At 36.8% G+C, this 12429-nt stretch overlaps 1 protein-coding gene across 1 annotated transcript in view; it reads right to left on the bottom strand.

The window, feature by feature from the left end:
* LOC106617608 (uncharacterized) overlaps positions 1-12211 on the bottom strand; it is a 112049-nt gene extending 99838 nt beyond the window's left edge. Inside the window, exons 1-3 of the mRNA XM_070111642.1 lie at positions 12155-12211; positions 6291-6359; positions 5612-5806 (exon numbers count right to left, since the gene is read on the bottom strand). Of these exons, the coding sequence (XP_069967743.1) occupies positions 5612-5730 (119 nt within the window). The 5' untranslated portion in view covers positions 5731-5806; positions 6291-6359; positions 12155-12211. The remainder of the gene's footprint in view (positions 1-5611; positions 5807-6290; positions 6360-12154) is intronic.
* Between the last annotated feature and the right edge of the window lie 218 nt (positions 12212-12429).

The raw sequence follows: 12429 nt of genomic DNA, 5'->3' as shown, positions 1-12429 counted from the left end.
GCACTAGTGGTATTGATTTTTAAAAAATAATTGCTAAGCGCCGTCTCTTAATTTGCTGATCTTCGAGAATAGGTTAGAAACTTTTCAACTCCTTCAGGTCAACCCTATTAACCAGTGGTGTATGTATATATGTCGTATACAGTTTTTATAATTTTAAAATGATTACTGTACAAAATTGGTGGCAATCGCATTCGTAGTTGCCTTCGAAATGTGTTACAATAAAAGCTTAATTTTGGTTATGAACGTGGTTTTTAAGAGCACATTTGCGAATAATTTTTGAGTCAATTTTCTTTTGCGATCGCTGTATATAAACTTTATTATTCAGGGGTGTCAAGTGCACTCTAGCTTACATTGTTGCTGCCCCAATGTATACAAGGATTGGTTTCTCTACAATTACAAGTTTTAACGTTCCAGCGATGTGAGCGGTATAGGCTAGAATTCATCTGCTTTTGAGGTTCATATTATTATTACATAATATCCAAAATCAAAATTTTGTAATAATTTACTTTTAAGATTAATGAAACACAAGGAGAGCCAACTATGAAAAATAGCACACACTTATCTTAATTAGAGCTTTGACTCATTCGTTATCTATCGTCGGTAGAAGCATCTTTGCTTAATTTTTGTTGTTTTCAACTGGCACCTTGTTGAAAATGAGAACGATATGGGCGAGAAAGGTGGGGTGAACAATATGTGGAAGTCTTTCGTATAAGCGGTCTTGAAGAATAGTGTGCAGTTTCAATCATATTTTGTAGTTAATGACATTGTATAATCTGCGCTCGGTCTTTCGCTGAGCATAACATTAAGTGTATTTCCGTTTTAGAAGAGCTTAGAGCAGAGTTCGGCGCTTGGCAATTTAGTAATTACAAAAGTTTATCTATCGCAAGCACTTTTGCGCTGTTTAATGCCTCGTTAATGCTTCATTGCCTCTCTAGTATTTATATTAAGCTTCAACTTCAAATCGAACTGTTTGGCTTTCCCAGTCCTTCCAACATCCTTGTGTTTGCTTGAACTTTTTAATTTTTTCTGTGCTACTTTTAGTATGATTTTTAATCAGGCAAAGTTTGCTTTTACGTCCAGAGTATTTTGCCCCGTTCACTCTGCTCACTTAATTCCAGAGTTAATTCCTTTGACCTGCTAGTTTGGCCAACAATTGTTTTGTTTTAACAAAATAAGTTTCGCGCTTTCTCCCCAAAAAGTCCGTTTTATCTGTCTAATGTTTTACAACTTTTCGCTTACAATTCTATAAATTTAGTTTTCTCCTGGAAAGCTATAACTTCGTTGTTTTAACTACTTATACACTTGCATACATACATATGTACATATATTTTTTTTTGTTTTTTGTTCAGTTTTGCAATGAATACTATTGTTTTTTTTTTTCAAAACTGCAGAGCTGATCTTTATTCGGAGTGGAATCTGTATGCATCCCTGTCAGGCTTTCATGTTTCCTCAGATCTCTCAATTTGACCGAATATACTCGTATGTATGTGTAAACAGCTCCAAAAATGTATGTACATGTGTAAATCAAGACAACTTCTATGTTGTGGGAACAATTTTCAAAAACAATTGAGTGAGCGGAACATACGTATATAAGCACAGAAGTATGCCAATATGTTTATTTCCACTACAACTTTTGTATGTTATTGTTATTGTTTACAAAATATTAGCACAGACCAATGGGAACAATAAAACAAAAAACGTTGGAAAACTTTCGAAAGTGCAGAGGCACTCGGCCATATTGGCTACTTGCGGTCAACCAACAATTCAACTCAAGTCAGCTCACTTTTGAACAACCAACTTTCAACTCACTCAATTCCAATCAAATTGAATCAGTAACATGAATTAGATGTGGCACCAGCAAAGACGGATGAAAACAACTAAGAACCAGCTCATATGTACGAATATATGTTACATAGAGAGACGCAACTTCTATGCAATTTACATAAAGGGGTTTTCGTTTAGGCAGCACCGAAGTTAAATAGAGTTAAAATATTACCTTTTATTTTTTATTTAAACAATCTTGTGCTCCACTAATATATAGGTATGTAAAAAGAAAACAGGAAAGTGACACTATATTTTCGCAAGAGTTTCTCTGAATGATATAAATAAGGGAGATTTGAGTCAAAGTAAATCGGTTGGCATTATATTCGGTTCTTATTGAAACCCCTGTAGGCGCGTTTAAAAACATTTTGACTATTTTGTTTTGAGCATAAATGTTACAAAAACAGAGTATTTGAAACGGTATGGCTTTACCTAAGCAAGCCTTTAAAAACACCACTCAACAGGAAAAATGCTCGACTTTTTACAGTAAAAAATAATTGATATATACAAATTTCGTAAGTACATATTGGGGAGATTTGCATAAGAAAATAAAAGATTCGCTAATAAGTAATAACAAGCATACGAGCATATTGCATTTCCTTGCGAAGATTTGATTGAAGCATTAATTTCCGAAAAGCGAGCGGGGACCTAATGTAAAAATTCACAATCCTAAAATTTGTCGAAACATTCACTGAATCCCCACAAGTATGTTGGTTGTTCTAACTTGTTCTTGTTGCGAGAGTATAAAAAGTATGTGTTGATCGAATATATGTACATATGTATATTGAAAATATTTTGCAATATGTCCGATAGTCACAAGTATTTGGAATTTATATTTCTAACTAGGCATCCCTCACTACTAAAAATTTGCATGTTCGAGTTTAACAGTGAGTGGTTGGTTAAACGTTTTAACAGAGAAAATAAGCATCTGCATACTTATCTCTTCCGGTGTAGTGAAATGCTATGCCCAAACTTCTCCCCAAATGGTAGTCAGGACACTGGGCATGTGTACCTTGGTCTCGATTTATGGCACAGTTGCAAATTGATTGTTCATCGTTATCTTGTGGCACTGAGATATCACTGCTCCATCACCATTACCGTTATCATCATCAATCTCTGCCACAACTATTGTTTCTATATCTTATTCTCAAACTTGTGGCCACAAAGTGCAATTTGGTAGTGATTCTAGAAGAGAGTGTGGAGCGACATCGACGAAGATCTCTGCATTTCAAATAGAACATTGAGTGACTTTACGGAATTTATATTATGAGACAGAAGAAAATTGATATTTTTGCAAAGACGATGCGACTGATTTTATGAGCTTACGAAGTGTGTGTGCATTGTTTTCCTTGCTTTGGAGAGGGCTATAATGGGAATGTAGCAGAAGTATTGCCTCGCTGTTGCACTGCTTTGCACGGCCAGCAAGTGAGTTTGTATTGTACATATTTGTGTATGTACCGTTGTGATATCACTCAAACCAACTGCACAATAATATGAAATCAATACAATTGATTGCGAGTTTTCAAATAGAACTTTGTGTGCTGTGTGCCCTATCGTCTCCCCAGCGCGTACGTTCATGTGCATAAATGTAACATCCAAAAGTATGTACGTGAATAAGCCACAGAAGTGTTGCTTTGTGTCACTAAATTTTATTGAATCTTATTTCCAATTTATTTCTCGAGAGTTTTGTATACCCGTTTAATGTTTCATATTTATTTATATTTAATTTCTTTGCTTTGTTTTGATTTGATTTCATTGAGAGGCGAATATTGCCGAGTGAAAAATATTTGTATGCACAATTTTTTGTGCGATCATTAAATGGTTTTGTAAAAATAGTGGTAATATTTTTCGAAGTGCTCAAGTTACAGTACGTGTGGTTGTGTGGTGCTTCGAAAGAGTGTAAGTTATAACAAAGGTAAGGAAAGACTGAGTTCGTGCGAGGTCGAGGTCGAACAGTAAAAGCTCGTAAAAATTGTAAGAATTAAAGTTGTGTGGAATATTTAGAGGGGTCAGCAAAGCGAAATATTTGTTACGTTGTCCTTTGCTATAGAACATGTGCCCACTGGTGTCATTCCGAAAAGCACTAAATCACAAAAATTTTATGCTCGGTGCAACACTTGTACGGCAGTATCATGTGTAAATATGGATGTAGATGTATCTGTAGTTATCGAAACCGGGAATGTGATGATATGGCACAAATGCGCACTCACGCATGCAATAACCAAACAATTGACAATGCAATACACCCATACAAGCGCACACACACGAATTTACAGTTGCATACTCATCGCTATAAATGCAAAAATTGATGCATTATTGGCTACAAGTATGCACAAAAATATTCAAGCGACGCATGAAATGGCACGGTTCTATGGAAACTCACACACCGACACATGCACATCTATACATCTATACATCCAGCAGAGCATGTGCATATGGTCTTTGTATGGACTCCTTCAGCCATGAGCACAGTGAAGCCAGCCAGCGCCGAACAACAGCTGATACACACCGAAAATCAAAAAACACTGAGAACAGTTCTCAATGGATGGTTTGGCACTGAATGGCGTGTACGCAATCAGCCTTCCGTCTGGCAGCACTGCGAATGCTTGATGGGAGAAATGGAAATGGAAATAAATTCAATGGTCAATTTATTTGCAGTTTCGTTTTTCACATTGTCAAGTTGGCCTTGCGAAGCATGTCACTTACAAACCATTTATTTTTCCCTTCCTGACGGAGCTTTCGTCTCGCCCGCTTTCCCGATTTCTTGCACATTTGTTTGGTTTGGTCGGTTCGGTCTGGTTTTGTTTTGTTGCGGTAAATGTCGTTATTCATGTTTTGCTAGCATCTTTTTTGCAGCCATTCGCTGTTAATATACAATAGCTCTGTGGATATTATGTTTTTCACTTATTTTATTTATTTGAGGCATTGAGTATTGTCTTCCGCTGAGTGCATGATTTGTAAAGCAAATTGCTCGTGCTCTGGCCCTTGTACAATGAGGTAAGTAATGGTAATACATATCTACACATTGTTGCGTGATTGCTTTGGCTCCTATCATATTTCAATTTGCTGCTGTATTGAGTGCTATGAATAAATTTATTGATACTCTTGTAGAAGTTGATGTAAATTTTAGTGGCAAAAACGGTTCCAATGCTATATCAGACGTTCATTATTTTACTCCAATTGGTTTTATAACGACATTTCCCTACTCAATTACTTGATTGATTTTAGGTATGTCAAAAATAAATTGCTCTCCTCTGCCCTATTGCCAAGAAGCATTTTTCAAGCAAAAAGTCGCATTTAATACCCTGAAGGCGGCTCAAATGAGTAGCAGACTCTAAATGATTATTGGTATCAGTCCCATAGCGGCTTACCTACTGAGAGGATTTGTTTGAAAATGTTTAAAAATGCTAATAGACTAATTGGTTGTCTAAAGAGTCTTTAAACTGTTGAGTGCTTACTTATAACTGGATCAACAAAACACAATACATTAAACACCTTGGGTATATGTTGGGAATTATGATACCTTATAGTAATAACAGACCAGGGCGCCGGCATTCCTTGGTATCATTTCCGTTTATCTGTTTTGAGCCACAAATAGCTATCAGGTCGTTGGAGGAGGCTTAAATACTGCTGCGTACAAAAGATAATGCCGACATCGTTAATAACACCATTTGGACTGCATTTATTGTCATTATAGGAGTATTTGTCACTACTTTATACTAATTTAGGACAATTTTGCATATGTAGGGCGATAAATAGGAGTTTCTAAATATTCACTGTATTGACTTACCCATCAGCGCCGAAAGCCTTCAGCTCACGATCCAATGTTTCCTTGACATTTTGCTGCGAATAAAGTCCCATGGGGGAGTTGAATTGTTTATGAACCAATTTACGTTGAACGGTGGCCATCGCGTATGGAATCGGGTTTATATATACTTTTTTTACTATCAAGTTTTTGTACTGTTCACTGATTTCAGCTCAAGATCTAATAATTTGGTCGGTAGTGTTGGAAAAAATTCGGTTTTAGTTAAGTGAGTAAATAAGTATTAGTACGGTTATTATGTAGAAGCGTGTGAACCGAGAAGTAAAGAGTTAGAATTGTGCCCTTTGGGAACCAAATATGTACATATGTACAAATGTCGCCAGTGGTGGTGACAACGGTACTATTGGTGCTGAATATTGGTACATAAAATTTGGCTAGTCAAAAAATTTTGTTTAAAGTACTATTGAAAAAAAGTTGATTCAAACAAAATTTTTTTGTTAGTGTGGTATTAAATAGAGTAAAATTGTTTTTAAAATGTGTGTATTTTCGTAAACTGTATTTTATGTTAGGTTTTTCAAATGAGCGAGCGCATTTCGGTATATCTCGGTGCATGTGTTGGTGAATCTCTGTTCGCTTTATATAAAGTTATTTAATTGTTCATTCTGGGTTTGTTGTTGTGCTGTTTTTCACAAATATTTTTCACTACTTTTATTTATATACTGGCTAGGTGGCTTTGTATTTCGTTGTTGTTTTGAAGATCGTCGGGTGATTCGCTCTGAAAAGATATAAATAGAATATTTTATTTATTGAATTGGATGAGACACGTTCAATCATTTAACCACATCAACAATTTTTCAATATATATGTATGTATGTATTAACATATGGGCAAGTGTGTGAAAATATTGTTTGTTCTTTTTTCTGAAGATAACGGCGATACTTGAACAATAAGAAAATATTTACTATCATTTAATATAATGTGTAACTAATGATGAGTATTTAAAAATATATTAAAGAATTAAGTGAACTGGTCCATTTACACATCTTTATAGATGTTGCCCATGACGGATAAAGCAAGTTTATTGGGCTGAAAATGAGGTTACTAATTCGACCACTTTCATCAGTCGGTACAAGGCTTTGCAAAGTTGTAATAAAGCAAGTGTCAAATATATGAGTGAACGAGATACCAAGGTTAGGCGTTAATCATTGACTAAGTAAAGATTTGTGAGGAAATTGAGGTCTCCTGTACAGTGTACACCCCTGCTAAAAAATAGCAACTTTATTTTCTACTACTGTCACACTGAAATTTCTCTGCCTAGTGAAAACCCATTTTTTGCCAAAAAGGGCAATTTAATTCATTTTCCCTTCCAAAAGTCTCTCTTCTCTCGCTTTCGGCGCTTTTGTGTGTCAAGGCTCTCATTGTTGCTGCGCAGAATTGATACTTATTTTGATGAAAATTCAATTAAAATTATCGCACTGCCAATTAAATTAATCCACCTGCCAATATTGAGGCCCGCACAAGCACGTACACATACTCACGCACTGCGACTATGGCCATGATACACGCATGACGTGCTGATGCAATAAATATGCCAAGTTGTCAGTTGACGCTGCGCTCGGTGGCTGCCGGCTACTACAGGTGGTCCCTTTGAATTGCGGTGCACATGGTGTTGCACTCAAAAGTTCGTCGAATTGTTATTGCTGTTTCGCGTTTTGCCTTCATATCCCGAAACTATGTATGTGTGTTTGTATTACACAGAATACATTCATGGTTGCATACGCACGCGCTGAGCAAAGGAAGGGGGAGGCATACTTGTATATATCTCTTTTTACATTCCCAATTTATTGCGAAATTTTTATTAAATTGCTTACAAAAAAATGATTTTTGTCCTGACAAGCGTGATATCTTGTTGAATTTGTGCTTTCTCCATAATTTACGACAGTGATCATAAAAATAAAAACATTCGAGCACACCGAAATTGTTTAAACAAACCCTGATCGCACCATGCCTCCATATCTTCAGATATTTATATACATTCTATGAACTCAGTGCACTCAACAGAAGTGCGTAACTCAAAATAGGAACACTTCCACCGAAAATAAATGAAAATGCTCTGGATATTACGGGTACATCGTTCGTATGCACTGAACGGCCTACAAACAGACGCTCACGCGCATACGTGTGGCACACATGCATTAGTACTGCTTTGTCCATGGGTTCAGTATTTAATGACTGTAGCAACAACAGTAAGCACACTTGCACTGTGCCACACATCGCCACCCATTCGCGGCAAGGCGGCTTTGTTCGTACACAGTTCGCAAGCGTGTTTGCACATACATATACACTCAGTGGCGCGCATTAGTTCCTTGCCACAAAAGTGCGGTTGTTGCTTGTTGCACGAAAAGCCTGGCCCAAGGTTTACACGATACAGCCAGCGCGTGACCCGACAACGTGACAACTCATTTGCTTTGTAGCATCCGCGAGGATCAAAATGTGCACTGGCTCACCTACCTAACCCACCAACAACAACATGCACTGTGATGTAAGCACAACATCATCATCACAATTACAATTATCACCATTTCAACTTACATCATGGCCCTTATCATAAGTTTACTGCTCTTCAACGCAACCCCTCCGTTCCCTGCGCTACATGAGGCAACAACTGTTGGGTAGTTGCGTAAGCTTTTGTTTCTACTAGATTCTCAGACGCATACGCACACACACGTATTCCATAACTACGATACTTGTATGTAGGAGCTGTCACGTCACGCGTGTGAGGCTTCCCCCAGAAGCTCCGTCATAGCACTTATTTACGAAGCTCACTCTGGATTTTGAGATGTGTGAAGCTACTTTGTTTTTTCCTGTCTACTTGTTCTCTGTTATTTCTATTTAACTCTTCTTTTTATTTCCACAATCTGCTCCATCTTCTCCTTGTTCCGTGTCACAGTTAATTGCCTTCGGTGTTTTCATGTCGGAGTCTCTGTTGCCGTTGCGATTCACTAGGTGCCATACGCGGCAGTGGGCAACCGTCAGCTCGCTGGCCGTGTGGCGGTGGCCCCGTCGGGCGGATATGTGTAGCTGACATCCGAGCAGTCTGGCATTTTGTTTGGCAGCCGGCGGCAGGAGTTTACACAACTGCATAGAACTTCCGTATATTGTTTGCTGCGCCATTATGTGTTGGCGAATTGCATTTGCATAAATTTAAACACATATTGGCTGCGTATGCATGAAAACATTGCAGATTTATGAGCTGATACACCGAGAAGTTTTTCTTCCTGTGATTATAAAATACTGTTTCAATTAATTTACCGTTCCTATCTCATGACATTCCTTGTTTGCTCCAAATCAGAGTAATTCGCTCACAAAGAACTTGGCAGCGTACCACTCTTATATTAGAGTGTATACTATTATCATTTATTTGTATAACTAGTTTATACCTTTCCCATTCAATCTTCTTAAGTTCACACAAAAACGTTGTCTTTTAACCTAAATATCTGCTATTGCCAATCCTATGTTTCCGCGGTATCAATTTTTAAGTTGTCTCTAAGGTTCTCATAAAATTAGAAGCCTTTGGTCGATGATAACCTTATGAGTCAAATGCGATCTAAACACACGCTCACCCTCGCAAGAGTTGTCAATTATATTTCAGCAGAAACGGAATATTCAAAACACAAGAAGGAGCTCACAACTCTTTTTTTCACCGTGCAATATTTAGTTCAAGTGTGTGTGTGCCCAAGTATGCACGATTGTGTGAGTTGTGCCATAGTTTTTATACAGAAATTTCGCTTGTCAGTCGGAAGATATGATGATCATACTCGTGTGTTTGTGGCTGTTCTCTTTTATGATTGTTTGTTTGCACTTTTATTAGCAAAAATAAGAAATAACAAGCCATAAGTTCCAAAAGTTTTACAATGTTATCTTCATCGTTAAGTTTTGTTATCTCTTTCTTAACTTTACAAATTCCCATATCAAATATGCCCGTGTACATATGTATGTTAATGTGCGCAGAAACCATACACATTTTTATAAGCAGGAGCGTTTGCAATACAGCAAATACTCTTACATATTTCATATTCAATATTTATGTTTGTGCGCAATTTGAAGCCATAGCTTACTGGGTTCTTTTTCTATATTTATACATACACACATAGAGCAACATATGCAGATACATATGTAGTTGCAATAGAATGTGCAAATTATCTTAAAATATGACCTTGTATTAATGCGTGACGAGAGTGTTACTCAATTTGTTTCTAAATCTATTTCATTTTGGATCCTTTGGTTCAGGTTAAACGCCACATTCCAATTTACAGCATTTGCTCTCACCATAATCTACTTGTGTTCACCTGGTAACATCGGCTCTTGATCTCATCTTGCAACCGATAATTTAGTTTAATTACCTAGGTGTCAAACCCATAATAATTCCCATCAATGCCGTACTGTGGACTAATAAATTGATATATTAGATTATAAAAAGTGAAAAGAGAGGCGGTGTTGTAACTGCGTTGATATCGAAAAATATTGAATGCGCTTCAGCGCCTTAGTACTCGTAAGTGTATTACGAATTTGATGAATGCATTTGTCCTGAATAGTCTGCCTAATTACAAGCTTTCACGTGCGGTAACTCAATTAAGTAGAAAGCAGAGCCGAGCTGAGAGCGGCTCATTGCGATTCGTTGGCTTTTTTGCATTTCAATTCAAGTGGATGTCAGGTAGGCACTGAGGCTCTTCGTATACACGTGTATGTTTGTGTATTTGCTTTTTAGAATGCACGTGGAGAGCTAACTGTCTAAATGCCATACAAAAGTGAGCATTCAGTTGGAACATTGGAGTTTCCAGTTGCATAATTGCTGCTCGTATTTCTTTACCACCATTGCAGCGCTGCTTTCTGGTGCGCGCATATGTGTGTGTGTGTCCTGTATCCGCCCTGTTTGCTGTGTATTTTAATGTAATCTGAGCATCTGTTTGTAATTAGAGAGAAAGAATAAACAAAATTAGTAGTGCATACGTGTGAATATTAGCCGTTTGCCTTTGCTGGTGTTTGTTGGCGTTTGGTACGCTCCTCAGATCTCAGTTGCGAGTTAATTAGTGCACAGTAGTGGAAAAGCTTGTGAAAAAGAGGTGAAGGTGAAGTGCTGGCAGCATTCGAAATTCCAGGGCAATCATATGCGCCTTTCATTTGCTTCGTTGACATTTCTGCACTCATTTGCCTCTGTGAATCGGAATACACACAGCCACGACGGAATCTGAGGCATGCTGGAGAGCATGCAAACGAGTGCCGTCACATACTTATATGTACATACTTGTATATGTTTGGCTCGAACTGCATTGAGGTAGGAGCGACCCATAGAAAGACCTTTTGTGCTGTGTATTTTTTTTAAGGAGCACACCTAGTGCGATTTGAAAATAACCTAATAAAATTTCAAATCGATTTCTGAAATAGTTTTTGAGTTACAGCCATTTAAAGGGTAGCCGCCGAGTTCAATCCGGGACCCAATTAATTCCAAAAAATAATTTAATTACAAAAAATAATCGATTTTTGATCTGATCAAACAACCAAATTTTGGGTAAAATTAATATTTTTTTAAAAACGCCGCCATTTTGTCAATTTTTAATTTTTTTTATCGTAGGTCATTGTCTAAACTCAGGAGCTGTCGTTTCTTGAAGAAAGAAGCAGTCATAAGGAATATAAAGTAATATAACTTTGCTAAGCAATAAAATTTATATGGCAATATGGTTCGTGAGACGCCCACAAAGTTGCGAACTATCGGAAATTGTTAAACAGATATATAAAATAGTAATGTGATTGTTTTTGTTTGCTCTTGTTGTTGCGCTGCTGATATATGACAAATGGCCAATTCGGGCCGAAGTGTGTTTCACATTATTAAAATACATGCACAGTCACATATAATATATTGATAAAAAACCGAAATCGAAACGGTTAGTTGTATTTGTAATACTAAAATATTGTCATATAATTAATTAATGGGATAATTAAATTTAAGTTCGAGAGAAGTTTTCTATATTTGCTTCTGAGATTTAATATTTATAATTGCTAAAAACAGATTTACAGAAAGTGTTTGGTGCAAAGTAAATTTCGTTCTCTGTTATTTTAAGAATCCAGAGAGTATTGCTTTTTGGCAATAATTATGTATATAAGTGGAGATGTAAATATTTGGATCACACGTCGTCTTCCTTGAAAGTCTGTATATATGTAAATTTTTGTATTTTTAGCAGTATCGAATGTTCGCTTCGAATTCATTATTGGCCACTTAATTGCGTTAGTCATTAACCTTGAACACACACTCACACATGCACACGTACACCTGATCACAACGCTTTGGTATTTCGGATGACAAGCACACACATGCCAGTGTTTCAGTTAAGTGTACTCGGTGAATAATAAGCATTTCAAAAATCCACTTCAATTGGAAATAAATAATTGAATAATCACTTTTTAAAAACACTTCTAAGCTAATTGAATATTAAAATATTTTCTGAAAAGTACTATTATCATAGAAATCCTACATAGACATAGAGTCTTCAAGAGAAATAAGAGGGTGCGCACCTTGACTATGAATTCACTACTGTCACACTTAAAAATTATTTTCAAACTGACATTTCGCCCATTTCCATGTTATCTACAAGCGAAGAAAAGTGTCAAATAGACCAGTGCTATACATGTACATATGTATGTGTGAAAATGAGTAATGGCTAAAAGCGCACAAGTTGCTTCAATCGCTTTTCACACGAAGACTAGAAAACTTGCAGAGAAAGCGAAAAATCTGCCGAAAGCGCAAGGTGAAGAAACCAAATTAATTGATTATTCGCAAATAGTTGATT

Source organism: Bactrocera oleae, chromosome 6 (assembly GCF_042242935.1).
Source record: "Bactrocera oleae isolate idBacOlea1 chromosome 6, idBacOlea1, whole genome shotgun sequence".
Classification (NCBI taxonomy): domain Eukaryota; kingdom Metazoa; phylum Arthropoda; class Insecta; order Diptera; family Tephritidae; genus Bactrocera; species Bactrocera oleae.
The sequence above is the reverse complement of the archived record's forward strand: the minus strand, read 5'-3'. Positions and strand labels throughout refer to the sequence as shown.